Raw genomic sequence first — 14,847 nt, forward strand, 5'->3', positions numbered from 1 at the left:
TTACACATCCCGGAAGTCTCTCCGTCCGTCCGTGTGACGTCAGTGCTGTGCGCCCGGCGCTCCGCTGTCCATGTGTTGTCGGTGAGAGGGAGGGAGAAAGAAGATGGGGAAGGTGAGGAAGACTCGGAAGAACACGTATAATTATAATGTGGATAGGAAGAAGCTGAGGCGCCGAGCGAAGAAGAAGAGTGCTCCGAGGATCCAATGGTGAGGAGACTGTGACAGAGGAATATCTGCTTCTCTGAGCAAACACTGCAGTACGCTCATTTCATCCCAGGAGGCTCTGACTGTACTTCAGTCCGCCACCATTCATCTACACTGGAAACAACATGGCACATTTAATCAAAACTTTTTTTTAGAGATTTTGGATAGAGAAAGGAGGGTTAACCATTTGAGCCCCAGAAGATTTTACCCCCTTCATGGTCAGGCCATTTTTTGGTATTTAACACTGCGATACTTTAACTGGCGATTGCGCGGTCATGCAACGCTGTACACCTTCAATGACCGTAAACAAAACTCCGGCTGCAGCTCCATCAATTCCCATAGGTCCTGCCCATGTGAAGAATTTCACCCTGATGGAGCTTAAAGTTGTTAAGCCACTTTGTAAACTACACACAAGCCCCTCTGTTAGATAGCGTCCTTTGCTGCAATATATGTTCTTTGTAAAATAAAGGTGCCCATTTCGACTTGATTTAAGAGCACCGCTCACGTGACTCTTTGCTGCTCCCTCTCCCGATCTGACAGCTAGAGTGGAAGAGGCTGAGAATTCCCCCAACCAACAACCCCCCCCCCCCGCTGAGGCCAGTCAGGAGGAGGAGCAAGCTGAGACGTCAGCCGGGGAGGAAGGGAGCAGCGCAGAGTCACGTAAGCGCCAAGAGGCGCTCTGAAATCAGTAGGGATGAGCTCAGGCGTGTTCGCAACTAGCACGTGTAGAGCCCGCCAGGAAGTTGGCACTGCCCAGAGCTAACCACAGGCAGTGAGACATTCCTTGATCTCTGCAGCCACGCACCAGGAAAATGTCTTACTGCTTGTGATTAGCGCTGTGCAGTGCCGATTTCCTGGCGGGCTCTACACGTGCATGCGAACACGCCTGAGCTCATCCTTAGAAGTCAGGTAGTAATGGACATATTTTTTACAAAGTACAAACACTGCAGCATAGGATGTTTTCTAAAAGAGGGAATTGTGTGTATTTTATACAGCTATTTCAGCAGCAGGAGGGAGGGGGTAGGCGGGCACTGGTAAGAGCTGACGGGCAGGGAGAGGAGTGAGTGGATGATGGAGGCATGTAAACTGAACACGGTGTCAGGGCTCAGCAGCCATGATAAACCGTAGTCTGTTTACAGGGGGGAGGGCATAGCCAGGTATTTTAGGTGTTATAGTGGGCCAAATTACACAGCACAAGCACTGTGCTGTATAACATGCTTTAACTAGTTAAGGACCGGAAGGATTTACCACCTTAATGACCAGGCCATTTTTAGCGATACGGCACTGCGTCGCTTTAACTGACAATTGCGCGGTCGTGCAACGCTGTACCCAAACAAAATTTATGTCCTTTTTTTTTCCCCACAAATAGTTTTCTTTTGGTGGTATTTGATCACCTCTGCGGTTTTTATTTTTTGCGCTATAAACGAAAAAAAAGCAACAATTTTGAAAAAAAAAGCAATATTTTTTTACTTTTTGCTATAATAAATATCCCACAAAAAATATAAAAAAAATAATTTTTTTCTCATTTTAGGCCGATATATATTCTTCTACATATTTTTGGTTAAAAAAATCGCAATAAGTGTATATTGATTGTTTTTCGCAAAAGTTATAGCGTCTACAAAATAGGGAATAGATTTATGGCATTTTTATTTTTTTTTACTAGTAACGGTGGTAATCTGCGATTTTTAGCGGGACTACGACATTGCGGCGGACAGATCAGACACCTGACATTTTTGACACCTTTTATTGGGAACCAGTGATGATATTACAGTGATCAGTGCTAAAAATATGCACCAACATTGTACTAATGACACTGTCAGGGAAGGGGTTAACATCAGGGACAATCAAAGGGTTAACTGTGTTCCCTCAGTGTGTTTACTAACTGTATGGGCTGCTTGGGACAACACATAGATTCGTCTTCCTACATAGTAGAAAGACAGAATCTCTGTATGATCCCCTGTCAGAACAGAGATCTGCCTTATTTACACAGGTAGATCCCCGTTCTGTCACTATGGGGGGCGATCGCGGGTGGCCGGGGGACATCGAGTCTACCCCACCTGCTGATTGACTCCCCCGCAGGCCAGTGGGCGTAAGCGAGCCCACAATATAGAGTTCCTGAGCCGACGTTTAATGATGGCGATTTGCGGGAACGAGCCGACCTGCAGCAGTACAATGACGGCGGCTGGTCAGCAAGTGGTTAAAGTAACAGGATCCATTATTTTTTTTTTTTTTTTGGAGGGGTTACAAACACTTTAAATTCAGCCATACGCACTGTATGGTTGAAATCGCACCAAAATGGTGCAGGGCCCTTTTTTGTTCCGCAGTGGAATCGGATCGCATGTTTACATCTATGTCATCCAAATCCTGCGCTATTTGATAGTTTGCACTGCACTCTGCGAACCGAACTGTGGGTGTCATTAACTTTACATTGACACCCGCAGCATTTTGTAGAGGGCATTGTGAACTGCCAGTGAGTGACATGCGATGCGGGAACCCGCACTGGAATCGCATATGTGTGAACTAGGACTGAGGACCTAAAACTGGAGTTTTGTTTACTGCTTCATGGTTGTGCGCCCCCGGTTCGTTGCTTTCTACATATGTTTGGAGCTCAGCATGCTCTTCAGGGAGACTGGCACCTGCAGCAGAGGAAAGCTGGCAGAGCGCCTGCACTGTGGATTTGGAGCAGAAGCCATCTAACATTCTCCCCATAATAATGCGGACATCTTTTGTTGTAAATATGGCATCACATATTCTAAAAGGTGAACTTGGCCTTTAACAATATATATGTGAGGTATTCCTGATACATACATTTTTGTGTTTTTATTTACAGTGATGAGATTAGAAATGCCTGGAATCGCTCAAAGTCACTGGCTGGAAACATGGCTGAGATGGGCCTGGTTGCGGACCCCAATAAAGCTCTGCCGATACGTGAACGCACAGTAAGCACCAGTTATTTCGTTATGAAGTGATCACACCTAGGATACCCATCCTTTTTTTTTTTTTTTTTATAAATGTTTTACTGTGCACAGCAGAAGTATACATGCAACACATAGTACATATATGACATCAACATACATATCACCAGAAACATAGCAATAATAGTGCAAATAGCTCTGTAACTAGAATATGGTGTTCCGATCACCGAGCCTGCCAGGATACGCATCTTTAAATGTCACCTGTACTTTAGAATTATGCCCTGTACACACAATAGGATTTTCTGGCAACAAAATCCATGTTTTTTTTTTCTGACGGATGTTGGCTCAAACTTGTCTTGCATACACATGGTCACACAAATCTTGTCGGAAATTCCGAACGTCAAGAACGCGGTGACGTACAACACGTACGACGAGCCAAGAAAAATGAAGTTCAATAGCCAGTGCGGCTCTTCTGCTTGATTCTGAGCATGCGTGGAACTTTGTGCGTCGGAATTGTGTACACACGATCAGAATTTACGACAACGGATTTTGTTGTTGGAAAATTTGAGATCCAGATCTCAAATTTTGTGTCGCAAATTCCGATGGAGCCTACACATGGTCGGAATTTCAAACAACAAGCTCCCATCGAACATTTCCTGTCGGAAAATCCTATCGTGTGTACGGGGTATTAGATCTAATACCATGAAAGAGGAAAATAGTATGGAGGCATTCTCCCAGCAACCAGTCAGAGCCCACACTGCGTTTTGTTTTTTTGGCTCCTAAAGCTGGATATTTGAAATTAAAGAAGTCTGAGCCCTGTAACCATGATCTGACTAGCACTAGATGTGCCCAAGCATTAATTTCTCTTTGGAGGGGGAAGGTGGAGAATGGCAGGAATAAATGGCACTGGCATGAAAAGACACCATACACTCACCGGCCACTTTATTAGGTGCACCTATTTAATTGCTTGGCAACATGAATTGCTGATCAGCCAATCACATGGCAGCAACTCAATGCATTTAGGCATCTAGACGTGGTGAAGAAGACTTGCTGATGTTCAAACTGAACATCAGAATGGGGAAGAAAGGGGATTTAAGTAACTTTGAATGTGGCATAGTTGTTGGTGCCAGACAGGCTGGTCTGAGTATTTCAAAAACTGCTGATCTTTTGGGATTTTCACACACCACCATCTCTAAGGTTTACAGAGAATGTTCTGAAAAAGAGAAAACATTCAGTGAGCGGCAGTTGTGTGGCTGAAAATGTCTTGTTGATGTCATAGGAGAATGGGCAGACTGGTTTGAGATGATAGGCAACAGTAACGCCCCTTTCACACATGCGGACTGTTCAAGTCTGCCTGTCAGTTTTTTAGGCGGACCTGAACAGACGCTCCATACAGTTCTATGGAGCGATGGATGTCAGCGGTGCCATGTCCGCTGACATCCGATCTGCTAAATTCAGACGGATGGAAACCCTATTTTTCATCCGTCTGGCGGATCGGATGAAAACGGACAGGCGATCTCCCATAGCGAAGAATGGAGATCTGACAGGTCCGTCTCTGCAAAGTGAGCAGAGACGGACCTGTCATCCGCCAGCTCAGCGGGGATCAACGGAGCGATCCCTGCTAAGCAAGCGGAGTCAGTCAAAAACGGACATTATGTGTGAAGGAGCCCTAACTCAAATAACAACTCGTTAAAACCAAGGTATGCAGAATACCATCTCTGAACACACAACTCATTGAACCTTGAAGCAGATGGGCTACAGCAACAGAAGACCACACAGGGTGCCAATCCTGTTAGCTAAGAACAGGAAACTGACTACAGTTTGCACAGGCTCACCAAAATTGGACAGTAGAAGATTGGAAAACATTTTTTTGAGACCTGAGCTTTCTTTTGGTGGTATTTAATCTCCACTAGTGTTTTTATATTTTGCTAAAAAAAAAAGTAAGACTGAAAATTTTGGGGAAAAAAAGTTTTTCTTAGTTTGTTATAAAATTTTGTAAATAAGTCATTTTTCCCCTTTACTGATGTACATTGATGGGCGGCACTGATGAGCAGGCACTGAAAGGCAGCACTGATTGGCATCACTGCTGGGCAATGTAGGGGCAGCATTGATGATCTGTGCAAATCTCCCCTGTGAGGAAATGCTGGTGATCGGCTCTCCTCTCACGCTGTCAGTGTGAGGAGAGGAATGCCGATATCAGGTATTTCCTTGTTTACATGTGATCAGATGATCACATGGGTAAAGAGGCTCATCATCGGCTCTTTATCGAGATCGGTGATCCGCCGTGTCCCAGGGACAGAGCGCACCACAGATCGCCGTGCTGCGTGGGCGCGCAAGCATGGCGAGAGTGGGACGATGCCATATGAACGAGAGCCACCTTGTGCTTGTCATTTCACTATAAGGCTGCAGAAATTAGACAAACTTTATACTTGAAGTGCCCTCCTTAAATGTTCTTTTAGTCTAGGTGTGCATGAATAAGGTGTAATAGTTATTCCTTGCTCCAGCAGGCTTTCTCCCCATCCCCCCCCCCCCCAAACCCATCCAGTCCTGCATAGCCTAATCTCCAAGGTGCTTTGGGCCCTGGTCGGTAGCTCATCTACTTGTGTACAATGTAGGATTAATAGCACGTGCTGACCCTGAGATACTGCCCACAGCTCAGTGCTTTGGGTACAAGAGAATAGTGCAGGTAATACAGCTTTTTCTTCCACCTGGACTAAACAAGCATTTGATCTTTGCAGTGGGGGGTTTTCTGCAACAGTAGATTTTATCAAATTCTCAAAGTTCAGCTTCAAATGGTTTATTAAAACTGTATTCTTATACTGCTTGGTTTGTTCTCTGATTTATTGTAGGTGATTGGTGAACAGAGCAGAGTTCGAAAGCCATATGTACTAGAAGGTAAGATGTCAATCTGATCTCACTCTCATATGCTTCTGAAAAGTTTGTATTATAAAATGTAACAAACTGTGACAGCATTGTCCCTCCTGGAGCTGTACACACCTATAGCGGTCAGCAATAGAAATGCACATGAGAACACTGAAAACATTAAAACATTTGCACATATATAGGCAGACATTTTGCAGATGCCTTTCCAAACGTTCAGTTTCAAAAGGAGATGCAAATTGGTTATAAACTGCAGCTTTCATATACCCCTTGAGTGGCTTGTGATTCCCCTCCACCTGCAATACATTTGCCCATGTAGTCTTTTCTTTACTCAAGGAATGCCACTTAATTTTATGTTGCAGCTCTCAGATGTCTCTTTTTTTTTTTTTTTTATTTATTTTTTTTTTATAGATAATTGCATTTGTTCTTTTTTGAAATATAATTATTCACTACAGCCTTATCAGGGAAAAATAAAGTGTACAACAATGTTTAGTTCCAGTGGTTGCCAATAGATTGTTTTCTAGACATTTAGATAGCAACACAGGTCTATTAATCCTTAAAGCGGAGTTCCAAGCTTCTTTTTAGTTTATTAAAAGTCAGCAGCTACAAAAAGTATAGCTGCTGACTTTTAATAAATAGACACACGCCTGTCCCACGGTCCAGCGATGCGGCCGCATGGAGCCTCGCTCCTTCCGTGGTGCCGCCATAGAAACTGTGGGCAATCGGCCGTGACAGCTTGCAGCTTTACTGCAGGGCGCGGACTGCGCTCTCCGACTGGGCAGGCAATCTTCTGGGACCTGTGACATGTCCCAGAAGATTGCCAAGAGGAGGAGTCGCCTAGGGGGCCTAAAGTGGGATAGGAAGTCCCACTCAAAACTAGGCACCCCCACCCCCCCAAAAAAAAAAAAATTACATGCCAAATGTGGCATGTAAGGGGGGCGAGGAGTGCTTAAAGGGAAAGTTCAACTTTTGTGTGGAACTTCGCTTTAACTATGTGATTGGGGCCACCTTGACATTTGTTAAAGTGGAACTTTACCCATAACGGCTACAAAAAATAATAATAATGTTCTTTAGCAAGGAACATACATTCCACATTAATAATAATATCACAAAAATGAGTGTGTGCTGTAAATTGCCTACAGCATTGCTCCTGTTTCTTCTTGCCGAAGGCTGTCATTTTTCTGAAGCTCAGACTCCTGAGTAGCAGTAAATATTTAGGCTGTCAGCAGATCATCCTCTAGTGGCTCTGATTTTCGGTGCAGTGGCTAAAAATAGCAACTGAGCATGTGCAGAGAGGGATGAGACAGTGTATTACTGGATATCAAACAGTATAGACGCTTATTTTTAATGTTTTACATACCCATACCTGCAGAAGGTGCCAACCTGAATTGATCTAGCAGGACCTAATTTTCTGACTAAAGTTCCACTTTAAGAATTTGGGGGCTGCAGGAGATCCCTATTTTGGATAGAGGATTCTCAGCTACCCAATCAACAGAGCATCACTTGATGATGATGTCATGTAGTATTCTCTAGAGAGGGCACCCAATATATTCCATGTAGTGTACACGTCTAACCTGCAGCCTGAGATCTCCAGGGGAGGATATGACTGCTTGGTACCTCTAACTTCCCTATTTCCAAGACCAAAGGAAATGAGGGGGGGTAAGCAGTTAGATTTTCTTCTGAATTTGTGCTAATCTATGTTATGTTACAGAACTGAAAGCAGCTGCCAGCCTACCATCCAAAAGGACTATGGGCATCTCGAATGACATGATTCTATATGTTCGTCACATGGTGGAAAACTATGGTGAAGACTACAAGGTACCAATTAATGCTTGTACAAAATTGGTTACACTTTTTTTTGTGTTACATCGAGTAGAAAATAGTAAAACTCTGTCAGATTTTTATTTTATTTTTTTAATCCATCAGTGTCCCAGTAGGGGGAGATTTCCACGCAATTCTTAGATCCATCATGAAATAAGAGAGCATTTCTCCAAAGTAAGGGAAATTACTAGAATAACTGTCCCCATGAAGAATTTTATCTCTATCCGTGTGAGAGGTGGGATTTTCCTTCAACTTCAATCTGGGTGATATTGGTCACAGAGACAAATAGAGGGGGTGAATCTCCCCCAGAGAACACGCACAATAAAAAACGGTAAAAGCGGTAGAAGAGATCGCACAGGTGGAACCAGACGTTGAACCCCTTGAATAAAGGTATGCACCAGAGAGTGCGAGACCAGGGGGCGCTGAAGACAACCGGCTCATCAACAACCGGCTCATCAACAACCAGCTCATCACAGCCAGGCCATTTAAAACCAGCGACTCTAAAGCAGCATGGGAGAACGGCCCTTGGGCCAGTAGATCCTCCCTGAGAGGCAGTCACCAAGGAACGTCGGTGACCAGGCGCACCCGGTCGGCGTACCTGGACCGTCGGGACCCACCCGGAGCCAAGAGAATGACTGGAATCCCGCGGCTGTGAACCTGGGCAAAAGCCACAGCAGAAGCTGGAGAGGAGGACAGACATAGAGCAAACGTTACCGGCCCCATGGGGCCACCAGAGCAATTGAGGTGCCCACTAGAGGATCCCGTGACCTTGCCAGAAACCTTTGTACCTTTCCGTTGAGCCAGGACTCAAACAGATCTACCTCAGGAGTGCCCCATCGGAGACATATCCGATGAAACACGGCCCGGTGAAGGGCCCACCCTGTGGTCCAACCCTAGCCGACTGAGGCATCCGTCTGTCAGAATTTCACTCCTGGAATGCGCACATCCGAGAGGGCTGGAACGAGACATTCTGCCCATCGGAGGATACTGGCAACTGCCAGGGCTGCCAACACCCTATTTGGCCCACCCTGGTGATTGATATAAGCTACCGCTGTTGCATTGGCCGACTGGATCCATACCGGGAGCCCCCGAAGTCGATCCGTCCATGATCCAGACATAGTCTGACCACTAGAAGTTCTAGGATATTGCTCGATAGTCTGGATTCCACCAGCGTCCATTGACCCTGAGCAGAGCTCACCTCCCCTCCCATGCAGACTGACATTGATGGTCACCCTGTTCAATGCAAGGGGAGAAAGGATTTACTGGAGAGCGAAGCCACCAGACCAGGGAAATTCTGGTTTCCTGGCTCAGCCGAATCTGATTGTCCAGAGACCTTGGGCACTTGTCCCATTATGCCAGGATCTCCCTGAAGGGAGCTTGTATGGAACTGTGCAAATGGAATCTCCTCAAAAGGTAGATACCATCAGACCCAACACCCACATGCAGGTCCACAAGGAGGCCCACCTGCTGGATAACAGTGAATGAAAATGCAGCATGCGACATCTGGAGTTTTTCCAGGGGAAGAAACACTCTGGCCACAGCTGAAGCCTGGGTCAGGCTCAGATAATCCAATGTTCTGGAAGGGGCCAAAGCAGACTTCAGATAGTATAGAGACCAGCTGAAATCTGTCAAGGTCTGTATAGGAGCTACGTTGCCCCTCGGAGCAGTTGAGGACTCGCAGAAGACGATCGTCCAGGTAGCCCAGGACCGCAAACCCCCACTAACGTAACTACGCCAGATCCGAAGCCAACACCTTGTGAACACCCGAGGAGAGGTGGCAAGACCAAAGGGCAACACCACACGCTGATCAGCACCCACAGCAAAACGGAGGAAGTGCTGAGTCAGGGCAATACGTAAGTAAGCATTTGTGATGTCGATAGAAGCCAGAAAGTCCCCATGATAAAGGGTTGCCACTGCCGTGCGGATGGACTCCATCCTGAACTTCTGTACCCACACCAGAATTGGATGTACGATACTCTCCATCTTTTGGACTGTTGACAGGTTTGAATAAAACCCCTGAAACTGTTCATGACATCACACTCTGAAGCAACAGGGCTTGCACAGCCCCACAAAGAGAACCGCAAAGGGCGACAGATGCACATTAGAAGCAAAAGAAAACTGTATGGGGAACAAGTCCGGAAAACTATCTTGTAACCGGATAAAATCAAAACGTGTAATGTCATCCAGGGTGAGCCCCCCCACAATACATGTCTAAGCACCACTGTGGAAACAGAGTTCAGCAACCAGGGGAACTGCGGCCAAGAGGCATAGCAAACTGCAGCACCTAGACCAACAGGTCTGCCGATGCAGCAAAGGCAGGGGGATTCTGTTCCCCCTCCAGGTATGTCAGCTGGATTTTTAGAAGCCAGAGATTCCTCTATTGGAATCATGGTTGCCTTGAGCAGCCTAGAGACAGGGGGGTACACTACTGGTGGAACAGTCCACTTCTGAAGGAGGGACTCATCAAAGAGGTACCTCACAGCAACCGTTTTTGGAAGCACAAAGGGGCATTTTGGACACTCCCAGTCTTCATGGACAAATTTGGCAAAATAAGAGGGAGAAGGGAACGCTTTCGCCGCGCAAGACGGCTTATGGGTGCCAAATGGGAACCGGCCCTCCGCCGCAGCCACCACTGCATCCCCCATCTTGAAAAGTTCCCGCACAGATGTATGAAGTGCGACAACCAGCGCCTTTTCATGTACCACTGCAGTTCTGGAGGAATCATCCTCACTCCCTGACAGGACAGGGAGCGTGGCCACCCGGTCAGTAGGCCGAAAAGCCTCAGCCTAAATTACGGGAGGGCCACCGCAGGCAGTACCCCGATCGCGGACGTCTGGTCACCCGCCTCCTAGGCCTAACCACTGCAGCAGGTGGACCCAAGGGATACCCCCAGTAGCAACCCTGAGGGTGGACAGTGTGTCCAAAAGCAACTAGGCCAGAAGCCTGGAATTCACCCAGGGAAGGGAAGGTGGGTGGAGGAGAACCCCGGAGGGACTGACCACCCCAGGGAGTACCCGCGCCCCATGCCACATCCAGGGAAGGAGAGGAGGGGGCCCCGCACTTACCGATCCAGCGAAGCGTGCGGGTGACACTCCCAGACAGATCCCCTCGCCACCAAAGGCCGAGACTCGGTTGTATGAGACCTCGCGAGACGTTTAACTCGCAGGGCCATCACCTGTCCAGTGGGGTTATGCACGTAGCTGCGGTGGCCAGACTGGGGAGACCACTGGATCTTCGTGTCCAGCCCATCAGTTGATTGTAGATCTCACCGGAGAAAAATCCAGGAAAAAAAGAAAATAACAAAAGAATTCCCAGGACTAGATATCCCAGCAGAGAACTAGGTCCTTACTCCTGACTAGGCAGAAAAAAAACTGTAGGCCTATAGCAGAGAGGGGGGTGTATACCACCTAGGACTGCCCATAGGTGTAGCCAAGTCTTCTTTTTTTTTTCTGCCTAGTGTCCTCCTCCTGTAGGGGGCCGCGTAACCCTATGGTTCTAAATAATGGAGCGCTGTGTCAATGAACGAAAAAGAAAAAAAAGTTTTACATTCTGATATTTTATTTAATTTATTTTTTATCCAATAAAAAAAAAAAAATCAAATGTCTTCATAAATGTTCAATGTATTCTGCTACATGTTTTTGATTTAACAAAAAAAAAAATCTCCATATATGTACATTGTGTGTGTGTGTGTGTGTGTGTGTGTGTGTGTGTGTATATATATATATAATAATATATTCAATTCTTTTTCTTTCTTGGACGGAAAGTATTCAGACCCCCTTAAATTTTTCACTTTGTTATATTGTAGTCATTTGCTAAAATCATTTAAGTTCATTTTTTTTTCCCTAAATGTACACACAGCACCCCATATTGACAGAAAAACACAGAATTGTTGACATTTGTGCAGATTTATTAAAAAAGAAAAACTGAAATATCACATGGTCCTAAGTATTCAGACCCTTTGCTCGGTATTTAGTAGAAGCACCCTTTTGATCTAATACAGCCATGAGTCTTTTTGGGAAAGATGCAACAAGTTTTTCACACCTGGATTTGGGGATCCTCTGCCATTCCTCCTTGCAGATCCTCTCCAGTTCTGTCAGGTTGGATAGTAAACGTTGGTGGACAGTCAATTTTAGGTCTCTTCAGAGATGCTCAATTGGGTTCAAGTCGGGGCTCTGGCTGGGCCATTCAAGAACAGTGTCAGAGTTGTGAAGCCACTCCTTCATTATTTTAGCTGTGTGCTTAGGGTCATCGTCTTGTTGGAAGGTAAACCTTCGGCCCAGTGTGAGGTCCTGAGCACTCTGGAGAAGGTTTTCGTCCAGAATATCCCTGTACTTGGCCGCATTTATCTTTCCCTCAATTGCAACCAGACGTCCTGACCCTGCAGCTGAAAAACACCCCCACAGCATGATGCTGACACCACCATGCTTCACTGTTAGGACTGTATTGGACAGGTGATGAGCAGTGCCTGGTATTCTCCACACATACCGCTTAGAATTAAGGCCAGAAAGTTCTATCTTGGTCTCATCCTCATCAGACCAAAGAATCTTATTTCTCACCATCTTGGAGTCCTTCAGGTGTTTTTTTTTTTTTTTGTTTTTTTTAGCAAACTCCATGTGGGCTTTCATGTGTGTCTTGCACTGAGGAGAAGCTTCAGTCGGGCCACTCTGCCATAAAGCCCTGACTGGTGGAGGGCTGCAGTGGTTGACTTTCTACAACTTTCTCCCATTTCCCGGCTGCATCTCTGGAGCTCAGCCACAGTGATCTTTGGGTTCTTCTTTACCTCTCTCACCAAGGCTCTTCTCCCCCGATAGCTCAGTTTGGCTGGACGGCCAGCTCTAGGAAGGGTTCTGGTCGTCCCACACGTCTTCCATTTAAGGATTATGGAGGCCACTGTGCTCTTAGGAACCTTAAGTGCAGCAGAAATTTTTTTTTGTAACCTTGGCCAGATCTGTGCCTTGCCACAATTCTGTCTCTTGAGCTCTTCAGGCAGTTCCTTTGACCTCATGATTCTCATTTGCTCTGACATGCACTGTGAGCTGTAAAGTCTTATATAGACAGGTGTGTGGCTTTCCTAATCAAGTCCAATCAGTATAATCAAACACAGCTGGACTCAAATGAAGGTGTAGAACCATCTCAAGGATGATCAGAAGAAATGGACAGCACCTGAATTAAATATATGAGTGTCACAGCAAAGGGTCAGAATACTTAGGACCATGTGATATTTCAGTTTTTCTTTTTTAATAAATCTGTAAAAATGTCAACAATTCTGTGTTTTTCTGTCAATATGGGGTGCTGTGTGTACATTAATAAGGAAAAAAAAATGAACTTAAATGATTTTAGCAAATGGCTGCAATATAACAAAGAGTGAAAAATTTAAGGGGGTCTGAATACTTTCCGTCTCCACTGTATGTACTACTAATAGCCGCGATCAACCACTTATAATAGGACTGCGATAATGCAACAGGCAATTTGACACTGGCGCTGGGGGGGGAACTAACTGCCACTGACATCACCAGTGACATTAATACTGCCACTGTACTAATGGGACGGGCTGGGTAGGGGGTTAAATATGTGCCCAATGGTGTGTAATGTGTATACACTGCTTTTAATAATTGATATTTTAGTTTCTTATCCCTGCTTTGCAGGGATGAGTAACAGCTCGTTCCCGCTCTATGGTGCTCTTGGTTGTGAATGTAACCAGCTGATCAGCAGATCCCGGGTGTGAATCAGTGGCCGGGACTTACTGACAGGCTCCCGCTGTGCACAATAATTTGCTTTGCCTACAGTGGCTGTTCCTCCACAGCACATGGTGGGCGGATGCTAATAAAGATTGAACATAAAACACCAAACAGGATTTACAGTCCTACCCCACTCTATCAAAAACTGGAAAAAAAAATAATTTGTAAAGCACATCCTAAACCTTGTAGTTTACAGGGAAAGGTATTTTTTAAGACCATTTGTGGATTGTTTAATCACTATTGTTTGTACAAAAGTCTCAGGCTACTAGATTTTTTTTTTTTGCTTAGTTTTGATATAGTAAAGAGCAGAAGAATTGCAATCTTTTCCGTTTATAAGGGTACACACGTATATATACTTTGTATATAGAAAAACAGATTTTTCACTAGCTGCAAAACTTAGTAATCCCCCCCACCCCCCCTTCCATGGTATGTTTGGTGGATTAAGGCTAGCTGTACATGTTTAGATTTCTAAGCGGGGCCTGAATGAGAGAAATCACACTATTTCCTCATCCACGCTAAACTGCATGGATGGGAGGAATATCCCCTGCTGGTTATTGTATTCAGACAGCCACAGCACCTGCATCTGAGTGCCGTCACTGCTCAGGTGACAATTTTCCAAATGGCTCCTTAGTTGATGATTTTTTTAAACCAAAATTTGCATATCTGCCACAGCCACATCGGGCCTGTCTCTGCCTCCATGTCTATTTGTAGATAGTATGGTACAAGCCTCCTCCACTAAAGGGCTAATCTAAGACACATACTTCGCTGCTAGATATTTTCTGCTGAAATTTCCATTGGCTCTCTTGAGCTCAGTGGGAGAAAGACCTAGGACCCATATCATGGGATATATACATATATAGGAAGACGTCTTGCAGTCCCCCCCCCTCACATAGACTTACGCAGATATTTATCCTCTGCGAAGTTTATAGGACCCCTGAATTTTTATGTGTTGGGGTGTGGACACCCAGGATCTCTTATTCATCTTATGTGGCAGTGCCCCAAGCTGCGGAGGTTTTGGGCCGGTGTGGTTGGTATTCTTAACGAACTACTGGGGGTCAACCTTCCAGTTGAACCACCTCACATAGCTCCTGGACTATGTTGACTCATCTTCACTGGACCTTAATTCGATAACTGTTTCTTGAGCCCTATTTGTGTGGCCTGCAGACAGGTTGCCCTTAAGTGGACCTCACCCAAATGGATAGCAGATCCAAACAAATGCATTTCATATGAAAAAACACTTACTGCTTCAAATTTTCACATAAAGCAAGAAAATATGGTTGAATATGTGC

General features: G+C 45.5%; 1 protein-coding gene across 1 annotated transcript in view; it reads left to right on the top strand.

Moving 5' to 3' along the window:
* Nucleotides 1–14,847, top strand: part of NOP16 (NOP16 nucleolar protein) — a 16,090-nt gene continuing 1,243 nt past the window's right edge. Inside the window, exons 1-4 of the mRNA XM_073620529.1 lie at nucleotides 1–207; nucleotides 3,035–3,143; nucleotides 5,969–6,014; nucleotides 7,711–7,817. Coding sequence (XP_073476630.1) covers nucleotides 104–207; nucleotides 3,035–3,143; nucleotides 5,969–6,014; nucleotides 7,711–7,817 — 366 coding nt within the window. The 5' untranslated portion in view covers nucleotides 1–103. The remainder of the gene's footprint in view (nucleotides 208–3,034; nucleotides 3,144–5,968; nucleotides 6,015–7,710; nucleotides 7,818–14,847) is intronic.

Source organism: Aquarana catesbeiana, linkage group LG03, assembly GCF_042186555.1.
Source record: "Aquarana catesbeiana isolate 2022-GZ linkage group LG03, ASM4218655v1, whole genome shotgun sequence".
NCBI classification, from domain to species: domain Eukaryota; kingdom Metazoa; phylum Chordata; class Amphibia; order Anura; family Ranidae; genus Aquarana; species Aquarana catesbeiana.